Genomic DNA, 23,939 nt, shown 5'->3' on the forward strand with positions numbered 1-23,939 from the left:
TACCTCATTTCTGCTTTATATATTGTAAATCTGCCCACACTACCTGCCCATTTCTTTTTATCAACACAGATAAGACTACAAGTGACTCTGTAGCCACTGCAGTTTGAGTAGCTCTGGTTGTCCTCGCCCCAGGAGATGAGGAGACCATATTCCCGAGCTGAAATTTGCCAGTGAACTGCTACAACACACAGGACAATCCAAATGCAGGCCCAGCCTCACTAGAACAAGACAAGGCTGGCTTAAAAAAACATCAGCCAAATTCAGCAAAGACCCTACAAATCTGGAGCTCCCTAAAAGGAATTAAACATTTGGGATTTTGAGTCCAGCAAGCAAACCCTGTCCTGTGAACCCACATTCCATAAGGATCTCCAAGAGGTTGACTATTGGACAAATGCCACAGTATGTCAAGCAGTCTGTATCATTTAAATAATACTGATGATAGTAACATCAATGAGCTCTCACAGTGTGCTCTGGGCAAACTGCTAAGCCCCAGTGTTCCTGGGACTGCTCCCATGGGCTTCCTTCCTCAGAATGGGTATAGTAGTATAGCATATGTCATTACTTATTCAGCCATGCAAAAGTTATCTCAAAGGCCCGGGTCTGACTTGTAAAGGAAACACACTAGAAAACTGACAGTTCAATTACAGGAGAAGAAGGGGGGAAAAAACTAATTTTCCTCTAGTAGCTCTTGGCGATATTAGGGCATCCAGGAAGAGTGTGGGATAGACAATCTCTCCAAGCAGGTCTCTACAAATTCTTAAGAAACTCTAGTCCAATCAGATGCAAAATCCTATCAGTTTTACCTCCCTGATATCTCTTCTCAATTCAGTGCAGCCACCACCTAGCTCATATCCCTGGTTAGCATTTGCCTGGTCTAACTGGCCGCCTACTTCCATTCTTTCCTAATACCCAATACATTTTTCACTCATTTGCTCAAAAATCATCGGTGATCTTTTACAAGCTGTTGTTTTGTTTTTCACTTTGTTGTTGTGGTGACTATTCCCTTTTTAAAAATGCACAGACAGAAAAACCACGCACAGAGAAGACACAAATGGGGCTTTTGTGTTACTACCTCGTTAATTTAATCTGTTACTTCTTTAAAGACAACCTGTACATAATAGGAGTTCAGAGTTTCTTATAAAATCCCATGTTGTTTTGTACATATGAAAATGGTTGTATTTGTTGATGATTCTCAAGATCAAAACACAAAAGGGAAACCATCAGTGGCTTCCTGTTACCTTGAGGATAAAATAACCCCAATCTGGCTTCATGGTCTTACACAGACTGGACATTCTTCCCAAATAACCACAAGTTGTGTCCCACTGTATGAGAAGAGTTCTTAACTTGGGGTCTGGTGTTTAGACCCTTCAGGAGGGTCTGTGAGCTTAGATGGAAAAGAAATAAATATTTTCCCTAACTTTAACTAAAACTTTTCCTTCAGTTATGAATGCAGGCAATAAAAACCATTATTCTGAAGAACCCAAAGGCTTCATCAGACTGCCAAAAGGACCATGACCCCAAAAAAGGTTAAGAATCCCTGCTCTGTGGTCTCCATAAGTAAATGATGGTGCTGGAAGGCTCCATAACCAGAGGGCTCTGTCTGCAGTCTTGGCTTGTTCTTTTTTCATCAGTTACTTAAATGAAGACATAGAAGGCATTTTTATCAAATTTTCAAATAAATGAGCCGGAAGAGATGGCTACCACAGATAGAATTGGAGAGAAGGGTTCAGTCCTAAGATTTCATCAGCATAGGGAACTTCTGGTGAGGAAACTCACTCAACTGATACAGACCTGTAACTCTTCTGTTTGTCATCTTAGAAAATTGCCTGGGTCTAAGGCAGAAATTTGTTTTGCGTGTCCACACATATTTGTAATGGCAATTCATAACTCATTCCACTGTACATCTGCTGCTCTGCCTGGTTTCAACTCCACTAAATAATATGCCCCTCCTAGGTGAAGCTCCTCACTTCTAAACTGACCACCTTGCCACAAATTCAAGCTTTGATTGATAATGACCTCCTTTAGCCTCCTCTGCCCTCTGACTGAGGGGCTGGAAGCTGCCTACCAAGCTCCTCCCAATGCCTTCCTTTATATGGACAGAAACTAGTACAGCTCATTCCACTTTGAAACTGCCTGGTTATAGATCAAGATGCCCCCAGACTGGGTAACCCTTGCTATCCCCTTCCCTATTTCTTCCCTCCTTTTGTGTGGTGTCTCCCCCATTAGACTGTAAACTCTGGAGGGCAGGAACTATCATTCTTTTTATTTATTGTATTCCCAGCTCAGTGCAGTTTCAGGCACATGGCAGGCACTTAATAAATATTTATTGGGTTGGTTTTTACTTTTTTTTAACCTCAATAGGTAAGGAAAGGGGAGCAGGTCGGAAAGAATTTGGAACTGAAAATAAAATGTAATTTTAAAAAGAAGGAATGAAAGAAAATTGCCTGGGGCATTGAGAAATTAAGAGACTTGTCAGAGTCATATGGCCAGTATAGAACAGAGGAAAACTTGAACCCAGGTCTTGTGGACTTTGAGACAGTCCTCCACTATCATTGCTTTTGATTACAGAATAAAGAAAACTATTTTGATAGGCTAGAACATTTGCCTAAAAGTAGCAAGATTCAATTGAACACAGATAAATTCCCTGAAGTTCTGAATGCTAAGTCAGCAAGCCCCACTAGGTCCTATCAAGCTGGGCAGATTTCTAGTATGGAACTGTTGTCCAAGGACTAACCTGGCTAAGTTCACCACCGACTACAGGGTGATGATTTCTTTTGGCTTCAGCAACCCTGGAAGGAAGACTATCTACTTACTGAATCAGAGAGAGTGCATGAGCAAAAGGAGAGACGACCCTGACCCAGAGATGCCTGGAGGGGAAAGGGAGAGAAAATTTGGAACCCAAATTTTTAAAAAATGAATGTGGAAAGTGTTTATATGTAACTGGGAAAAACAAAATATTTTAATTTTTTAAAAGTCAAATGTAAATTATACAAAAGAATTCTAAAAATGAACTTGGCAACATCAGTATTAATAATAATGCTATCTAACATGAATGTAGTGATTTAAGGTTTCCAAAACACTTTCTGAGTCTCAATCTTTGTATGCCTCAATTCCCTCATCTACAAAATTGGACCAATAACAGCATCTACCGTCCAGGGAATCCCAATTTTGCAGATGAGTTAATTGAGGGATACAGAGGATAAATGACTTAAGCAGGGTCACACCAAACATCAAGTATCTGGAGCAGGATTCACACTCAGATTTTCCGAACTCCAAGGCCAACACACAATGTGTAGTGTCCCACCTAGAGGACTCTAGGCTAAAGGACATGTGGGAAAAGATGAGTATATGTAGATGATCACAAGCATAGAATCATGGGATCCAGATCATGGGAAGTAAAAATCTTCCTCTTCTTTCAACTATTCATAGCACACCTAGGTGTTGCATTTACCACATTGTTTAAGGCATATTGCTAGCCTAGGCTAAATGCAGAGATTAGTGTCTGGGGTGGTGAAGGGTCCGAATACTACAAGAAAAGAAATCATGAGAGTAAAGACTTAGGATTTCATTGATAAGGTGCCTCCCAGGGGAGAAAACTCCTATTAATGCAGTTTCTACACTTCTACAATTTATAGTTAGAAAATTGTCCATAGCATGGAGAGCTTCAGTGATTTACCAAAGGCCACTCAGCCAATATATGTCAGAGGCAGGAAGTGAACCCAGATCTTCCTGGCTTTGAGGCCAGCTTTCTATCCACTGTACCTCCCTGGTTCTCAAGCTCTCGGGATCCCTCTACATTCTTAAAATTATTGAGGACCCCCCAAAGCTTTTGTTTTATGTGGGTTATAGCAAATGATATTTTCTGTATTAGAAATTACAACTGATACAATTTTAAGCTGTTAATTGATTTATAATGATAAGCCCATTAATGTTAACAGATATTTTCATGAAAAGTATTTCCAAAATGAAAAAAAAATTATTAGGAAGGTTGGCATTGTTTTACATGTTTTTGCAAATCTAGTTAATGTCCAAATTAATTGAAAACAGCTGGTTTCTTATATTCAGTTCGCCGCCACATATTGTTTTGGTTGAAGTATAAGAAGAAAATCCAGGCTATTCAGCTATGCAATTGGGATCTGGAGGTGTATTTCACTAGGACAACAACATCTTGGTATTATTCTCAAAACAGTTTTGATTTTGTGGACCTTTAAAAGGGTCTCGGCATAAGAAGTGACAGGCTTGTCAACTGAGAGCTGGAGGGAACTTTAGAGACCCCCTCGTCCAAAATATTCCTTTAACAAGAAGGAACTAGAACCCCAGGGAGACCTAAGAGATTAGCAGGAACTTGCAGGTTGGGTTTTCTTAGAGAATCACAAGGGAAGACGAAGACGAGGTGGCTGTCCTCAAATATTTGGAGGATTATTTTATGGAAAAGAGAATTGCCTTGTTTGAACAGGCAAAACTGGGGCACCCACGTAGAGCTATTGGCTCAATACAGAATTTTCAGTTCACAAAATGATGGAACAAGTAAAACAGCTACAGCCATTCTGGTTGACATTGGACATAACACTTTGGGGTTTACAAAGCCACATGATACCTCATTTGATCTTCACAATAACCCTATTATTACAGAATTCAGGTGATGAGACGGTGAATCCCCGCCAATATTCCTCTCCTTATGTAAAAGCTAGCTAGCCCCCTGGTTTTGTTGAATGGGAATTGAAACTGATGGGTTCAAGAGGCTCTTGCAACTGTGAAACGCAAACCAGAGAATTGTAATCCTGTAGCCATTCACACCTTACTGTTAATGACTTCAATCCAGTCATTACATTGCTTTTCTCTTACCAGAGATCCACTGGCTTAGGGAGGTTGCTGGTAGGGTGGGGGATAGAGGGAGGCTGATTTTAGAGTGTGGTTTACTTTGGATAGGATACTGCATTGGCAGAGATTCAGAAGGCATGAGAACACACACATGACAAGACTTGCAAAAAGGAAGGAGAGGGGAGCAGAAAGGGAGGAAGCAGGATCCCAATATCTATCCCAGAGGCATAGTTCGACTACCGTGCAATTTTATCTAGAACCCAAGTGATGACAAAAGAAAATTACCTTCTGTGGGGCCTTCTTAGGTGGCCTGTGTTGCCTTCTTCAGGAGAAATATGAAGCATGTCATCCTCAGGCCATTTTAACTCAACCCTCCAAGTCCAAAAAAGAAGAGTCAGGAACAGAGAATCTGGGATAATTCTGCAAAAAGGACAGTTCTTCGGGGGCAGATCCATGTCTGGGGGCCTTATTCCTGGCCTGCATCTACTAGAAGAAATTGGGAGTAAAAAATACTTCTTGGGAGAGGATCCATCAAGTGACTTCCCAGGGGCTACATGTAAGGTATGCATGTTTGTAGATCTCTGCAGGGAAACTGAGGAAAGCAAATACAAAGTGACAGTGGGAAGCACCTCTCCCTTCTGACCTGGCAGCTCCCCCTTTCCCCACCAATTCTGCTCATCTGCCAAAAGGTGCAATCATAAGTTGGCCCTTGATCTTGGCAAGGGAGGATGTGGTCCAAACAAATCACAAATGGGAGGCAGGAGCTAATAGAGAAGAAGGCAGCTTGTGACCAGCAAAAGGGGACTTCAGGCTGTAGCAGGTGTTCTCAAGTCAACTGCTGTGGATGACCATTAATCTCCTCCTTTGCAATAAGTAGAGATGGGAGACTTATTAGTCCAGTGAACTTCCTTGAAACTTAAAGGCTCGGAATGCCACATTTTATGCTACAAGTGGCTAATGCTTCTGGGTTTACCATGCTTTTACTAACCCAGCTGTCTAACCAGGACTTTTAGGTTTGTGAGGCTGAAGGACACTTGGGACCTGAAAGAAATAGATCAGTAGGGGTCAAGCCAATCAGTGACCAGTCTTCACTGGCAAAGAGACAGAGATGTAATGATGGATGACTGACCATCAGCTGCCCCAAATCCTAATTTTAAGGTCTCTATTCTCTACAGTAAGCAATCTGAAGTGGCAATGTGGATAGGGTGTTGGCCTTGAGGTCAGGTCTGCCTCCTCTCTTTACTAGATGAGAGAGCCAGAGTTAAGTCACTTAACCTCTGTTTGCCTCAGTTTCCTCTCTGTAAAATTGGGTTGGTAATAATAGCACTTCCCATGGAGGTTGTGAGGATCAAATGAGATGATACATATAAAGCTCTCTAAAGCTTTACTAAATGTGAGCTATCATTACCTTGATTTTTTCTTTTTTTTTAAAACTCTTATCTTCTATTTTAGAGTTGTATTGGTTCCAAGACAGAAGAACAATAAGGGCTAGACAACTGAGGTTAAATGACTTACCCTGGGTCACACAGCAGGTATTTGAGACCAAATTTGAACCCAGAATCTCCTGGTCTCCAGGCACTAAGCAGCCTGAAAATCCTAAACAGATCAGTTTTCCCTTTCTTAAGGATAAAACCCTCCAGGGTGAACCCATCTTCTGCCAAGTTAATGAATAATCTCAGTTTAGCTTCTACTTCAGAGATCTGACAAAGGGGCCTTGGAGAAGGAGAAAGGAGCCTGGGCCAGGCAGATTCCTTCTTGAGCGATGGCCCCAGGCCAAATCTGGAGGCCTGGGCCTGGAAGAGCTCCACCTTCCTTCCTGCCAGCCAGTGTGGGGGAGACAATGTTCAAAATCAAAGTCCTGGCCCTTCCACCAACTGCAGCCGGAAACCAGCTGGAGCTGAACACTAGCCAGAGGTGAAAATGACAGGCACAAGCCAGAGGCTGGGAAGAGCCTTTGCCTCCTCTGCCCACCTGAGCAGGAACCCGGCACCCTGTGGCGCTGGGGGCCAGCTGAAGCCGGAGTATGACGCTGTGATCATTGGAGCTGGTAAGGATGGCTGGAAATGGACTGGAGCGGAGAGGAGGTTTCTGGGAGAAAGGGAGGGCCTCAGGACTAGTCAATTTCATTCTCTGGTACCTTTCGCCTGTTATGTACGAGAATCTGCTCAGAAGTCACTGGCCATTTTCCTGACGTTCCCACTCTTCCTTTCATTCTCTTTGCCATAAAAAGAATCTGGGCCATTTGGTGGAAGGTAAGCTGAAAACTGGGACCTGTGGCTTCTGAAATCAATCTTCTAAGAGGCCAGGAGTGGTTTAATGGGGAAAGAGGAAGCTGGGAGAGCAGGAATCTCACCCCAGTCCTGCTACTCACTCTGTTGGTGATATTGTGACATTAACCTCTCTTCAAGATTTGGGGGTGGGGGTATGGATGGGCAGATTGAGGAAGTGAGGAGGTCTAAATTTACTCGAGTGATCTCCTTTTTAGATGCTTTTTTTTTTCTCCCACCTAAAGAAAAAATTCCCCCAGAGTATGATGGGCTGTTCTATGCCAAGAGCCTCCTGTTTGCCTCTCTCCTAGGTGGCATTTGTGGCAGGATTGCTAAGGAGTCTTTATCCCCTGGCATGGTAGAGTGAGTGGTAGTCTGGCAGTCTGGAAGATCTGGGGTCAAATCCCACATCTGCTATATCTGCGGGCTGTGGGACCTTATACAAATCCCCTCATTTTTCTGGACTCTTTAGGCATCTTTAAGCTGAGGATGATACCTGTCCTCCCTACCCCAGAGAGTTATTATGATCCTCAAATGAGATATAGTCAGTACAGTTCTTTTCAAGCCTTAAAATGTGTGCAGCTAGGTGGAGCAAGTGGATAGAGCACTGGGCCTGGAGTCTGGAAGACCTGGATTCAGATTGGACCCCGTGGGGCAGCTAGATGAGTCAATGGAGAGAGAGCCAGGCCTGGAGTCAGGAGGTCATAGGTTCAAATTTGGCCTTAGACACTGTCTAGTTATGTGACCATGGGCAAGTCACTTGATCCTGACTGCCAACCCTCACCCTTTTGTCATAGAGTTGTTACTAGGACAGAAGGTAAGGATTTAACACTTCCCAGCTGTGTGACCCTGGGCAAGTCACTTGACCCCCATTGCCTAGCCCTTACCACTCTTCTGCCTTGGAGCCAATACACAGTGTTGATTCCAAGACAGAAGGTAAGGGTTTAAAAAACAAAACAGCAGATACTAGTATGACCCTGGGCAAGTCAGTTAACCTTGTTTGCTTAGTTCTTCATCTGTAAAATAAGCTAGAAAAAGAGAGCAAATCACTCCAGTATCTTTGCCAAGAAAACTCCAAATGGGGTCACACAGAGTAGGGCAGAATTAAACAACAAATACTCTTAAAATATGATATATGTTGATAGATATTAATATCTTAGTTATTAACTATTAATAATAACTGGCATCTGTATAGTGTTTTATATGCATTATCCCTTTTGAATTTCAAATAATCCTTTAAGTAAGAATATAAAATACTGGGGTGCAGCTGGGTGGCTCAGTGGATTGAGAGCCAGGCCTAAAGATGAAAGGCCTTAGGTTCAAATCTGGCCTCAGATACTAGCTGTGTGACCCTGGGCAAGTCACTTAACCCCCCATTAACTAGCCCTCATTGCTCTTCTGCCTGGGAACCAACACACAGTATTGATTCTAAGATGGAAGGTAAGAATTTTTTAAAAAAGAATATAAAATGTTACAATCTCCATTTTATGGATGAGAAAACTGAGACTCCCCCCCCAAAAAAAATTACCTGCAATCATGCAGATAGTCTCAGAGCTACATTACTGTTCCCCTGTGCTAAAAGCTGTTGTATGTACCTCAGAGGGTTATTATGAGACTCAAATAAGGTAATGAAAATTAAGTACTTTGCAAACTTTAAAGCATTCTGTGAACATTGTTGATTATTAATACTAACTTGGTTGCTAATTATTAATAATTATTAATACCAACTTGGTTGCTATTTATTATTATTATTAATTATTTTAATAATTGCTAATTATTAATAATTAGCAACCAAGTTGGTATTAATAATCAACAATGTTCACAGAATGCTTTATTGGCATTTATTATTAATAATGATAACAGACATGCAGACAACTTTGTATATATGATTTGGACAACAACTTCATGAGTTAGGTACTACATGTGATGATATTCCCATTTTACTGATGAGAAAACTGAGATCCAACAAAAGACTGCCAATGAACCTGGAGCTAAGGTTAGAATCAATATGCTCCTAAAATGTGAACTGGTGCCTATGGAGGATAGCATTTCTTCGTATTTTTCATAGTGGAAGGAAAGGGGAAGTATTGCCCCTCTGGTAGAATTATGAAGATGTTGCCCTCTTCTGGCCCTCTCCTCCCCCCTTCTTTTAGGGCCTCTCTAGTTTCAAATCCTCTCCCTCCAGAGAAACAGGAAAGGTTATCACTTACCCCTACCCACAGCTGAGTGGGTTTCCATGGTTACCTCCCCTTCATCTTACCTTTTCAGTCTTTTCTCTCTAACTGTGGGATAAAATGCTTCTCTGACCTAAAAGGCATTTTGAGTATTAGCAATCACATAGAGAGAGAGACTTGGGGACCAAATTCTTCTTCCCAGTGTCTCCAGCGCAGATGCTCCCCTAATTGAGGCTGAACTTGCTATTGTATTTTTACCAGTAAATTGAGGGAGTTAAACTAAGTAAATTCAAACAAGAGCCAGTTTTCACGGATCTCAATTCTGTAGGTTTTTAAGTGAACGGAAAGCCCAATATGAGTTAATGGTGTGGCACAGTAGCAAAAAAAAAAAAAAAAATATATATATATATTTTTTTTAATAGATATACATACACATATATATGGATCTTTTATTATTGTTGACATCATTGTTGTTGATCTGTTTATTTATGCTAGATTCTTCATGACTCTATTTGGGGTTTTCTTGGCAAAGATATTGGACTGGTTTGCCATTTCCTTCTCCAGCTCATTTTACAGATCTTAGGTTATATTAAAGAGATCAAAGGAAATAATAATCCTTATTTTCTTGTATTTGTACCATCAGCACTTTGAATTGTGCCTGGCACACAGTAAATGCTTAATAAAGTATCTCTTTCTTTCTCTGTCTCTCTATCTTCGTCTCTCTTTCTCTGTTGTAAAAAGAATTCCTGCTCAGGTTTGAGTTGGTTTTATTATACAGGTGATGCCCTAGTTCATGGCTTGGCTCTCCCTTCCCTCCCTCTGCTCATTCCTAAGATGGGCCATTTATTATCCTTCTTAGGCCTCCCATTTTGAGCTGAACCAAGTTCCAGGACACCTGGGTGAGAGAAAGCGGATAGGCCTATTCCTCGAGGCTCCCTCAAGTAAAGGAGTAAAAATAAAGTTATAAGAAGCCCTAGTCTTAGGCCATCGGAATTGGGAGGAAGGATGTATGAACTTAAAGCTAGCTATAGGACATTGGATCAAGGCAAGGCCTTTGGCTTTTAAACCAATGCCTAACTACGCACAGAGAAATTCATCACTAGTAGGCTGGCTATGGCAAATAATGATTAAGAAAAATATAAAATGGTTTCTCCTTCTGTAGAGATGTCAACCAAGAGATAGAAAAAGGAGCAGAGTTTACTAAAAATCATCCAGGTTTTAGACTGTCTGTAAATATTAACTTATTCATTTGCTGTTCTAAATATGAGCTCTTCATCCAAAGTGAACTTGCTTTTGGAGGAATTTACCTGTATCAGTCTTGGTGCTCTCACTATAAAGGAAAGCAGAACAAAGAGGGAAGTTGTAATTAAATGGAAAGAGGTGGAGAGCCCAATAAAGGAATTGTATGAATTGGTTTTATCATAGATATTGTAGTGTTCAAATTTTTACCCAATAAATAATATGAGTCCATTTCTCCAAAAATGACATTATTAACAGATGAATGCCTTGGCTAGCAAAGAATGGCTCTTCCACTGGCGTCCTAATCAAGAGAGCAAGTATCTCTTGCTTAGAAAGGAATTTTTGTCTTCTTTCTGATTGGCCTGACAACTTAGTCGTAGGACCTCCCCTGCCAGTCGCTATTGGTGGATGTTTTGAGAGATGGGGTAGACTTAGAGACCTTAATTCCTCCCTCATTACATCATCACAGGAAAGACGGGTCTCCTAAGGAAGATGGCAGCACAAGCCTTCCCCAGCTACCAAGTTCAATATTTAGATCTTGCTGACTTCCCTTACCTAAGAAGGTTCTCATTACCAGATATATAAGGATCCAGTTTCCACCCTACCTCCAACAGAAGCCAGCCCACTGAGTGTCTTGTATAGGGAATTAAATTTTATGGTTGGACTAAATATATGAGAATTCTAAAATAATACTATAGTCGTCGATTTTAAAATTAATACAGCTCAAGTCAAAATGACTTTTAGCAGCTTTTATTTACAAAAAGGGTGGAAAGAGTGAAAGTAAGAAATGAAAAAGAGGATAGAGGAGATGTCTATCCTACCACACTAAATATTTCTCTGGTGCTTGGCTCAACCCATGCAGGGCTCATTAAACCCTCAGCAGGAGGGCTGGATGGTGAAGTAAGCAAGGGTTCAACCCACACAGCCTCCTCCAAAAAGGAGGCCTCTCTGGTGCTAATCTCTCCAGAAGCCAGGAAAAGAGAGTCAGCTTTTCACTCACCCAAGTAGTAGCTCCAAGCTGCAGTCCCAGTCCAAAGGAGAAGACCCAAGAGCAGTCTTACCAGAAGCAGTTCAAGTTGCCAGCCCCAGGTCCTTCAAGCTGAAGATTCAGGACTAAGACATAGCTCCAGGCTTCAGTCCCAGTCCAAGTCCAGGATTCAGGCTGAGCACACTCTTGGACAGGAAGTTCATCATCTTTTATAGTCCCTTTTTTATGTCCCTTCCTGTCCCTTCCTCCACTTTATGGAAACCAATTGCAATCTTTAAATGTGCTTAGCACTGCCCAGGGGGCAGTCAGTTGCTTCTGGAGGTGTTACTTTAGTAAGTGGTTTTTTAACCTCTTCTACTTAATGTTAAGTAGGGGTGTCTTTCCTTTTGGTTAATTAAATTTAAAAGTAGGCAAGGGGAGAGTCAATCCCATCTTCACACTTGAGGTCTGGGAGCAAATTATTTTAGCTTGGAAGCTATTTAAGAAAGGTTTCATACAGAAATTATTACAATTCAACATTAATTTTCCTCAATACTAAGGCAACAAGAAACCAAGAAGCATCTTTTCATGGAATGTTCTATCATCTGACTTTTTGAATGCGCGTGATAGATATTCTGCAAAAGAGACACAATGAAAACAAGTGGAGGTTAACACCAACATCTTTTGCAGAGGATGAAGAGATGATAAAATTCTCCAAAAAACTTGATAAGACTGTCCAAATTAAATCAATATATGTTTTAATATTTGGTGACTTCAGTGAAAAGATAGGAAGAGATGAGGATGGTGAGAAGTATATTGGAGAACATAGATCAGAAGGAAGTAATGAAAAAGAACAAAGAATAGCAGACTACTCGGGTCCTTGGTACCCATCTGCCAATTAGGAATGCTTTTTAAAAATCCTTACCTTCTGTTGTAGTATGATTTCTAAGAGAAAATTTGCAAGAGCAATCAGGTTCAGTGATTTGCCCAGAGTCACACCAAGGATACTTTTTTTTTTTAAACCCTTACCTTCCATCTTGGAGTCAATACTGTGTATTGGCTCCAAGGCAGAAGAGTGGTAAGGGCTAGGCAATGGGGGTCAAGTGACTTGCCCAGGGTCACACAGCTAGGAAGTGGCTGAGGCCGGATTTGAACCTAGGACCTCCCGTCTCTAGGCCTGGTTCTCAATCCACTGAGCTACCCAGCTGCCCCCGGATACTTTTTTTTTTTAAACTCTAACTTTCCATCTTAGAATCAATACTGTGTTATGGCAAAGAGCGGTAAGGGCTAAGCAATGGGGGTTAAGTGACTTACCCAGGGTTACACAGCTAGCAAGAGTCTGAGGCCAGATTTGAACCTAGGACTACCCATATCTAGGCCTAGCTCTCAATCCACTGAGCCACCCAGCTGCCCCTAATACTTTTTTAAAGAAAGAATTCAGCAGGATATGAATGTAGCAAGGACTAAATAATATCACAAAATGAAATTGTTTATATTTTAATAGACAGAAAATTATTTGTTTCAAATGTAGGAGTCACTCCTCAATCAGTTGTAAATGTATATAGCTAGCTAGACCATCTGCTTATTGGTGTAAAGATCAAAATTAATGAGAAAAAGAGAAGATGTAAAAAAACCAAAACAACTGAAAACTCTAGCTTATCCCGACCTACATAAACATGTTATTGATAATGAAACATGGATGAGGGAAAGGCCACAGGCACAATGAGCTACAATAATTCCATGCAGAAGTTTAACCAATATTAATCAGTTACCACAATAAAAGAACTTAAAGACTCCCCAAGCACAAACCCTTGACTGTCTTGCCAAATGGAGAGACATGGCATCCAAAGGAAATACTAATTTATAATATAAACTTGTTTGTCAAGTCTCATAGATAGGGAAGATTTGTATCGCCTCAGTTTTGCTTCAAGAAACTGAAACAATGAAGAATAAAACTAGTTTAAAGAAAGCTTGTCAAAATCCCCGACTAAGCAGACATCCTGAAGGCACTAAAGGGAAGGAAGACAGTAAGCAAAAGAAAAATGGTGAATCCGGAGGGGTAAAAATGGAAAAGATTTTTATATCTAGCTTTTTTCACCCCTAAACCACCACTCTTAGACTCTGCCTTCACAGTCCTGGCTATGCTTCTAGAGACGTGGGAACAGAGCCAAGGAGAACAAAGATGGGAAAGCAGTGGAGTTAATATGAAGCTTGTAAAGGGGAGAGCACTGCTGGAGGCAACACAATTGAGGGAGAGCCTTTAAGGGATCAATGCACAGATATATAGAGGCTGTGAAGATACCAGAGACAAAGGGGGGAAACTCATAAACCTTATTAATAGAGAAAAAGATTTCTGAGAAAACATCAGCAGCTACCAACATCTGCCTACTTCCCCATCTCTGTGAAACTGTATGAAAATGGTCTCTATATAGTTCTAAAACATCTTCAGTGAAGGTAGCAGCAGAGAGTGGGCAGGCTTCACAGTTAATATTCCAGAGTAAAATATATCTTTACTGTCACACAATTGGCTAAAAGATATAGAAAATATAGCATCCCACTGTCCATATTGTTTGTAAATTAGCAAAATTGCTTTATTTTCTTCTGCCACAATTTCTGGGGTGCAATTAAAGAAGTCTGGTAGGGAGGGAATCATATCCCTAAAAAACAGAAGGAGAGGCTTAATGAACTGGAAATACATACATATATATCATTTTTATTTTTTTCTGTTATATGTAGAAATATTTTTTGACAAATGTTTCTTGACATTTTACAACTCAGATTTTCTCCCTCCCCTACCCACCAGGTGCTGAATAGTCTGACATAGGTTATACCCGTACTTTCATATAATATAAATTTCCATATTGCTCATGTCTTAATGGAAGACGCATATCACACATACAATAGTAATCTAATAAAGGAAATACAGAGGAAGATGGCATGCTTTGATCTGCAATCAGCCTCCAACTTCTGGGGCTGTGGATAACATTTTCATTATGAGTCCCTCGTGGTTATTTTGGAGACTTGCTTTGCTGATCATGGATTAGTCCTTCACAGTTGATCATCATATATCTGAATCTATGTATATATATTTTAAATTAAAATGTCAACAAATAAGCCTAAAATAAGCATAAAGAGGAAATATTAAAAATTAATAAACTGGAAATGAAAAAAGTTTATAAATAACCAATCAATAAAACTAAAAGCTGGTTCTTTAGAAAGACTAATAACATTGATAATAAACTTTACTGAATTTGATGAAAAAAATAACAATAGCAATAAAATAGCAAATCAACAAGGTAAAATGATACACAAAAAAGGGAAAAAATTATCAGAACCTATTATTCAATGTTAAATCCCAAAATCTAAGAACACAAAGAAAATAGAGGAATATCTTCAAAAATATAAAAAAACCCATTAACAGAAGGGGAAATAAAAATAGCTATAATGTAACTACCAAAGTAAAAACCTCCTGGGCCTTATGGTTCCACAGGAGAATTCTGTCAGACTTTTAAAGAACAATGAGCAATAATACTATATATATCATTCGCAAAGACTGAGAAAGTACCCTTCCAGATTCCTTTTTATGAAATAAATATAAGGCTAATACTTAAAGTATGGGAAGATAATGCACAAATGGAGAACTGTAGATCAATATCACTAATGAATATTTAGTCAAAATTTTTTAAGAAAAATAAAATAAAATTCATTTGGGAAAATAACAAATCAAAAATGTCAAGAAAAAAAGTAAAAGAAATGGGAACAGAGAGGAAAGAACACTTCTAAAATTCAAACTGTATTATAAAGCAGGGGCCATAAAAATCATCTGGTATTGATTAAAAATAGATAAAGCAATGGAAATGAAAAATCAAGGCAGGATCCAGGATGATGGAACTCAATAACCCAGTATTTGATAAACTAGATAGCATAAGTTATTTATGAATGAACTCCTTTTTGACAGAAAAAAACATAAATTACTGATATAAAGAACTCCCTTTTGACAAAAACTGCTAGGAAACATGGATTCCAGTCTGGCAGAAACTAGATTTAGACCAACACATCACACCATATTCCATAATATATTCTAAATGGACATGTGACCTCAGTATTAAAGAATATATTATGAAAACATAAAAGGAAAACCGTTCACAGTTATGGGTGATAGATATATTTAACCAAAGGATTTACAGAAGATAAAATAGATAACATTACATGAAATTTAAAAGCTTCTGCACAAAAAAAAAATTAATACAAAGGGAAATGATTGAATAGAAAAAAACAATCTTTATTTTAAAGATATTTCTCTGATAAGAATATGGTACCCAAGATACATAAATAATTAATAGATAAATACAAGACCTAAAGCTATTATCCAATAGATAGTCAAATGATAGAACAAACAGTTCTCCAAAGAATTTCATGGTATTAAGAGTCATATGAGTGAATATTCCAAATCATTAATAATAGAAATCAAAACATCCCTGAGGATTCACCTCTCACTTTGCAAAAAGAAAAATATGTCCAAAGATGGTAATAATATTGGAGGTATTATGGGAAGATGGGCACACTACACTAGTGCACTGTTGGTGAAGCCAGCAATCAGGGCAAGTGTTTTGGAAAATAAATATTATTTTGCCAATAAAGTGATTAAAATGTCCATTCCACTTATCCTAAAATTCCATTACTAGGCTTACACCTCAAGGAAGACATTAATAAGCAGAAAGTCCCATATACACCAAAAAGCAGTACTTTTTATAGCAAAGTACTTACTAGAAGCTATGTAGATGCCATCAGTTGGGGAATGGCTAAACAAATTCTGCTTTGTGCATGTAATGGGATATTACTCTCATAGTAAAATATGATGAATGTGATGAATACAGAGAAACATGGAAAAATCTACATAAATTGATGCAGAGTAAGGTAAGAAGAGCTAGGAATATGATAATACATAATGATTATAACATTTTAAATGGAAAGAACAACCACTAAAAAAATGAATGCTGCAAAATTATAAGGAAAAGCCATGAGATGATACTCCAACTCTACTCATTTGCTGAGATAGAAGATTTACAGTGATCATGGCACACTTTATTCTTTTGATGTATTGACTGGTTATGTTGATTTCTTTTTTGTCCTAAACCATACTTCTCTGTGGGAAGGAAGAGGGAAGGATACTGAGGGAAATGACTGTTGGTATATAGTTTGACATTTGCCATGTTTCACTGCCTTCTGACCAACATTTCTTTCCCTCTCCCACCTTCTCATTGCAGGACACAATGGGCTGATTGCAGTGAGTACCACCTACCTCTAACCATCTTCACTCTGCACCTAGACTCAGTCCTTTCCAGTTGTATAGGGTCGAGCTAAAGGGAAAGGAAGAAGATGGAATGAACCCAGTGAGAGAAAAGACATGGTTACTTGGGAGGCTGAGGGATTCATCTTAGAAAGGTGGACTGCTAAGCTAGCTCAGGGACAGTGAGCTAATTTCTAGTCCAAAATATAAGCATCAGATGACTAAAATAAAAAAAAAAATTTCCAGACTTTTAGTGAATGTGTAGAGAAATGGTATGGCTTAAGGTGTTCTATTCCCTTATTAAAAATAGAATTGAAGGCAGGTAGTTCCTGGTCCCCCCCTACACCCAAGAAGAAATGGGTCCATACCAAGCTGATGGGCAGGAAGGACAAAAAAGGCAGAAAGAAGGGCGAGAACAGAAAAGTACTAGTGATGTGGCTTGTATGGAATCCATGGTGGTTTATGCTAATCAATGGGGTCTGTAGGGAGTACTCTTGAGTATCAACAGAGATAATTGAGGACCCCAAATATCATAGAAGTCTCAGGGATTCCTGACCCCTCATGACTGGTTTCTAAGAGCCCCTTCAAAAAATGGGGGACTAGTGTGGAAATGCAGCCACAATCCTCATAGAGCCAGGGCTGACCTCTGGCTTGGGAAAGACTTGGGAAGCTCCAGTCCAACTTCTAAAGGTTATAGTTTCCATCGGTCTCCCAGGATATTAATCAGTCAATAAACATATTATAAGCACCTACTATAGACCAGGCATTGTGCTAAGTGCTAGAGATACAAAAAGAGGCAAAAGACAGTCCTTGAACTCAAGGAGCTTACAGTCTAAGGGAGAGGACTATCTATCTATCTATCTATCTATCTATCTATCTATCTATCTATCTATCTATCTATCTACATATATATGAAACAAGCAATAGACAGGACATCTAGGAAATAATTCACAGAACAAGGCACTGGAATGAAGAGGGGTTGAGACATCCCCTTAGACAACCAGCCACTTCTGACACACATGGAAGATGAGCTCCATTCATCGATACCCTAAGCTATTTCCAGAACAGATCCAAAGGATTATAAAAAAGAATAGAGAGAAAAAACAAGGATGGAGGAAGGACCCAGCATGTTTTCCCCTAGGCAGCCTACCTACAGAAGCTGGGGATAAACACAGCCGTACTAGAGAGACGTCACTTGATTGGAGGGGCTGCTGTCACCGAAGAGCTCATCCCAGGTCAGTCCTGAGGACCAGTGAGGGGTTGGGGGTTCTGGGAGGGTTAGGGGGGAACACCAGTGGCAGCTTGTATTTATCTCTATCTATTTCTGTTTTAGGATTCAAATTCTCCAGAGCTTCCTACCTCCTCAGCCTTTTGCGACCCCAGATTTACAAAGACTTAGAGCTCAAGGTACTTTTCCCAGAAAAAAATGCATTTTAAAAATCCTTTTTTTCTTTCTGAGTTATCAGTTCTAAGACAGAAGAGCAACCAGGGCTAGGCAATTTGGGTTAAGTGACTTGTCCAGGGTCCCTTAACTAAGAAGTGCCTAGGACCAAATTTGAACCAGTCTTGCCTACTCCTGACCTGGCACTCAATCCACTGAGTCATCTAATTGCCCCCAAATGCATTTCTGGTCCACAAAGTGCTGACTGTGGTGGGATTTCAGGATAACAGCAATAGCAAAATTAATCTGATCCTTTCAGGTTTATAAAACACTTTGACAATAGTCTCATCCCTGAGGGGAAAGTTTTGAGGGAAAAGAGGCAGCAGAATTTATCCCAGAACAATAGAAACAGCTGCTTATCCCAGATGAGAGCCACAGGCTTAGGGCTTCTTCTCCCTCCATCAATTTTTTAAAATAAAAAATTATTTTTTTCCATTATGAACATAATCATCAGCAAACACAAATATTTCAATATACAAATAATAATGAGAAACAGGCTTATAAAAGAATCAATGGACTTCTGTTACCACTGATATTAATATTAGAGATTAAATAGAACAGTTATGGCAATTTTGCTACTACTTTTATCACTTTCCTCGGTTTATTTTCTCACTTTTAAGGACTGTCCCTGGTCTCCTCCTATTTGGGGGGCGGTGTTCCTCTTCTATGTAGTCTCCCTCATTGTTCTGAGTCTATTTCTGATCTCATAATGACTTTGGGTCTTATTAACTCATCCTGTATCCTTAGAGAGGAAGTCTGACCCCCCAAGGACTTTTATCACTCTCCCAGCTCCTCCCTGTCACTTTGACCCATTCCTCCTCCTTCCAGAAAAGCTTGATCTTTGATCCCATTGCCAAAGACCAGCCTTCCTCTCTGCCTCTGTTTTCTTTAGCTACTGCGCACATTGGGAAGTTGGCCATCTAGCATCGGACAATTTCTTCCAATCAATCAGTGAGATGGCAAACATCTATTAATCACCTGCTCTGTACTGTGTAGACACTGTGCTAGGCTCAGTACACAAATACAAAGAATGAATCAATCCTTGACTTTCCCATTCATTGCTCCTATAGTCTTTTAAGATAAGAAACCCAGATCTATGAAGGCACATTCACTTAGATTTTGCTTTGAAGGGTGTTAGGATTGATGTTGTGAGGTTGCACATTTAAAAGAAATAACCCTTACTTTCTGTCTTTGTAACAACTCTAAGACAGAAGAGCAAGGGCTAGACAAATGGAGTTAAATGGCTTGCTCAGAGTCACACAGCCAGGAAGTATATGGGGGGAGCAGATTTGAACCCAAGTCCTCCTACTCTATATCTAGCTGCCCTAGGGGTGCACACTTTTCCACACACACTCCTCTGATGCTAGAGATTGCTTCAGGTTATTTTTCCTCCTTGCCCTGCCTTCCTGCCACCTCCCCAACATCCCTATCTGTCTTCTGCTTTATCCCTAAAGAGGATTTTCTACTGAGGATTTCTTAGTTATGCACAATAAGACTCCACAAGATAAAAAAAAAAAGATAGGAGAGGAGAGAAACATAATATGGAAAAAAGAAATAAATCCTAATTTCAGTATTCCTTTAAAGCACTGTAAAATAGGCAGCCTTGACCCCTCAATAAAGGTAGGACAATCAGACAATTTGGGGATATTATAGGGATTTGTTGGCATGGATAGTTGAACTGATTTTTAAAAAACCTAATTTCTAAAACCCATTATTTTTCACTTGCATGCAAATTTCAGAGTTTTTGAGGACCCCCTCAAAGAATGGGGGTTATATCCACATGAACAGTTAAAACATTGGGCAGCTAGGTGGCACAGTGGATGGAATGCCAGGCTTAGAGTCAGGAAGGCATCTTCCTGAATTCAAACTTGTCCTCATAGCTGTCTGTATGAGGCAAGTTACTTTACCCTGTTTGCCTCAATTCCCTCATCGAGAAAATGGCAAACTATTCCAGTATCTCTTCCAAGGAAACCCCAATTAAGGTCACGAAGAGTCAGACATGACTGAAACGATTGCTCAACTAAAACATTGTGAAGATAGTTTGGACCTCGTAGATCTTCCAAAAGGCCCTCGGGGACTTAAATCCTACAAATTTGAACTGCGAAAGGGCTTGGAGATCATCTTTTCTAGCCTTTTCATTTTCCAAATGAAGAAAGGAAGCGACTTGCATATTTGTGGCAAAACTGAGACAAGCCCTTCAGTTCAGGGCTTTTCCCACCACCCCACACTGCCTCTACAGTTAAGAAATCCACCTAAACACACTTACAATTAAATAAAGTATCTATTTACATTTGAGTAGAATGTTATCGAAGTTAGAGAAATAAGTAAATGTTGAACTTTATAACAGAGAAGAAAAGGTAGAGCTGTGTTTTGCACACAGTGAGAATTTAATAAATGAATGAATGAATGAATGAATGGATAGATGGATGGATGGTCATTGGTTATATTACAGATAAAAAGATTGAATGTAATTTATAGACTACAATTTTCTGTTCCCTATAAAATTTCATGAAAAAAGACATTTTTCATTTCTTTCTTCAGGAAACTAAATTAGGTTGTTTTTTATTTGTGATATTCCCAATTTATGGTTTTGTTTTATTTTCTTTTTTGGCACCATGACCTTTACCTGAGAATATAGTAGTGAAAGATTAGAAGCTGGCCTCAGTCCCAAACTCTGAGATGACAGACAGAGAAGGCACATGTCATCCCATATGACCAAGGGTGAATGTAACCCTTTCCAGGTAAAATGCTGACATTTTAATTTGAGTTTAGGGAATGACAATGCCTTATCCCAAATAAAGGATTTTGATAGTGAGTATTTTGACATGATGTAGTGAACACTGGAGTTGGAATCTTAAGACCACAGTTCAAATTCACCCTCTACTAAATAACAATAAAAATGATCATACTGTAGAGCTTTTAAAAGCTTTCCTCCCAACCACACTGGGAAAATACTAATTTCCTTTTCTATAAAATAAGGATGATGAGACTCAGAAAGGTTACTCAGGTTCCAAAGCTAATAAGCATCAGAGATGAGATTTTAACACAGATTTTAAGAGTATATCTGCTACTAACTAGCTAAATAACTTTGGACTGAGCTTCTCCAGCCTTTGTCCTAAAGTAGCCCTGAGGTCCTTTCCCTCACAGATTGGGTTCTTTCCTAATGGGAGTTCACCTCTACAGATTTTCAGAGAATCTTTCTCATAGGACTTGGTTATCTCTCTTAAGTCCATTGAGTTTATAAGACTTTAAAATAGGGAATAGCTAAGATACCAGGGATTCCCCCACAAACTTGTATGGAAAGAGGAAACAGTGAGGTGGTTTGGGGAAAGTATGCGCACCCAACCACAAGGTTCAAAGAAAGATGCTTCACAAAAGCAAAGGGCACCATGTAATGTTGCTAGGATGGTTTATGTTTCTGCAGAAACATGGATTGAAGGTCTATCTTCGAAACCCTTACTCCTTCACACCAATACTGGAAGAAGGCATCCAAGGCAAACCTCCAAGGTCCCTTTTATTAGGGATGGACATGGCAGAAACTCAGAAGCAAATTGCCCAATTTTCCCCAAAGGATGCCCAGGTATAATAGCTTCTTCTCTCCTGATCTGGAGCCAAGTCTGCATTGGGGACAATGATGCTTGGGATTTCTTGGGACTTCCTTTGTGACTGGGACAACTTTCTTTTTTCACTTTTTTTCCAATTATATGTAATAACAACTTTTCACAGTCATTTCCTAAAATTTTGAGTTCCAAATTCTCTCCCTTACTAACTCTTTCTATTTGAGTTTGACACCACTGGTCTCAGGTACCATTTGGTTATTACTGCCTGTTAAAAAATGAAATTAATGCTTCAGTGCTTCTCTCCTTCCATCCCACACATTGGCCATCTCTCTGCCTCCAATGAAGCAGAAAATCCTTTCTGGACTCATAGTAAGCACATGGAAGGCAACCAGTAAAATATTTATTGAATTGAGTTGCTTATGCCAGCAGAATTACTATAATGAAGGTAGAGAGAAGAAACAGTTCTCTGAGTTTTCTAAGGTGGAGTGGATGAGGAGGGAGCAAGGGTCATAGTCTCTAGAACATTCTTAGAAGAGTAGGAAGTAAAAATTAAGGCACTGAAAATATTCACGCCATATTCAAAATTAGATAATAATAATAATAGCACTTATATAGCATTTTAAGTTTTGCAAAGTGCTTTACAACTATCATTTCATTTGATCCTCACAACAACCTGGGGAGATCATTGCTGTTTTACAGGTGGGAAAAGTGAGTGAGACAGAGATCAAGGGGCTTGCCAAGAGTCACATAGCTAGTAGATGACTGATTCTGAATTTGAACTCAGGTCTTCCTGATTCCAAATCCAGTTCTCTATCCATAATGCCACCTAGACTCTTAAGAGAAGAAGCAAGACTTCAGGTCACTAACTCCATAACTTGCAACAAGTACATAGATAGACATAAGACTATCCATCTTACAGACCTGTTGTCCATAAAGCACTTCAAACCCATTGGAAGAAAAGAGGAAGATGAGCAATGCTTGAATATGATTTCTACTCCATAGAATTATCTAGACTGAAATGAAATTACCTTGAAAGGATAGCAAGGCAGAGACTGGCTAAAGATCATGGTCAATCCACTAAGGTGCTTCCTTGACTTTGGATGGTGGAATCAGAAGTAATCTTTGGTTTCCTCAGAGCAATAACCAGGGCACCTGGGGCTTTGTCTTAGACTAATAAAATTTAACAAACTGGCAAAACTTTATCAACTGAGAAACTGAGCATGGCACCTCATTAGCAAGAAGGCAGGGCCATCAAGATGCCCAAGGTAGAACAGGTCAAAGCTCCCATGAGGGTCAACAATGAGATCCATTCTATGAGTAGCCATGGTACCTCCAACCTGGGTAAGAAGTAAGCCACAATGAAATGATGATGCAGAAAAACTAGAGATGGCTGAAGGGCAAATAGTGGAAAGCACAAGACTAGAATGAAATGTGGAGGGAGTGCCTACCATGATGTATTGTCTTCCTCTTTTTCAGGCTTTCCCCAAATATGAAATGTTTATGAATCGTTTAGCATCAGCCATCGATCCTTTGCTGGATTCCTCCCCAGTGGACACAACTGCCTTTCAGCATAGCTCCCTGCGTCAGAGATTGAGAGCCTTCTTTACACTTAAACCCCTTTTACAGGCAGGTAGGTCCCAGAGGTCATGTTGTGGTACAATAGTTAAGTTGTGTCCTACTCTTCCTGACTTCATGGACCTTCTATGCTAGTACCTTCTATCTTCTACTGTCTCTTGAAATCTGTCCAAGTTCATGCTTGTTGTTTCCATGACACTATACATCCATCTCATCCTTTGGTGTCTCTTTCTCCTTTTGCCTCCAATCTTTCCCAACATCACAATCTTTTCCAGTGAATCCTGTCTTCTCCTATGTAGCCAAAGGCCATACTGGTGGACAAGTTCTAGAGTTAGAGGAACCTGATCTGACATCCAACACCATTCAGGTGGTCTTGGGCAAATCATTTAACTTCCATGGAGTTTTCTCATCTGCAAAATAAGGGGGACAGACCAGTTGACTTCTAAGGTATCTTCCAGCTCTAGTCTTACATTCCTCTGATGACCTCTGCAAAAGCGCAGGGCAAATTTCCATGATGCCCAGAACTTCTAAGAGAAAGGCAGGCTTTTCTGTCCTTTCTATCTAGACCACCAAGCGAATTCATACTAATTCTCTGAATAAATGAT

General features: G+C 39.8%; 1 protein-coding gene across 1 annotated transcript in view; it reads left to right on the forward strand.

Annotated features, from left to right (window-relative positions):
* The first annotated feature begins 6,616 nt into the window (after positions 1–6,616).
* The window catches only part of PYROXD2 (pyridine nucleotide-disulphide oxidoreductase domain 2), a 34,570-nt gene continuing 17,247 nt past the window's right edge, over positions 6,617–23,939 (forward strand). The window contains exons 1-6 of the mRNA XM_007478661.3: positions 6,617–6,868; positions 16,736–16,755; positions 17,900–17,993; positions 18,092–18,165; positions 21,624–21,779; positions 23,236–23,389. Of these exons, the coding sequence (XP_007478723.2) occupies positions 6,742–6,868; positions 16,736–16,755; positions 17,900–17,993; positions 18,092–18,165; positions 21,624–21,779; positions 23,236–23,389 (625 nt within the window). The 5' untranslated portion in view covers positions 6,617–6,741. The remainder of the gene's footprint in view (positions 6,869–16,735; positions 16,756–17,899; positions 17,994–18,091; positions 18,166–21,623; positions 21,780–23,235; positions 23,390–23,939) is intronic.

Source organism: Monodelphis domestica, chromosome 1 (assembly GCF_027887165.1).
Source record: "Monodelphis domestica isolate mMonDom1 chromosome 1, mMonDom1.pri, whole genome shotgun sequence".
In the NCBI taxonomy this organism is placed as follows: domain Eukaryota; kingdom Metazoa; phylum Chordata; class Mammalia; order Didelphimorphia; family Didelphidae; genus Monodelphis; species Monodelphis domestica.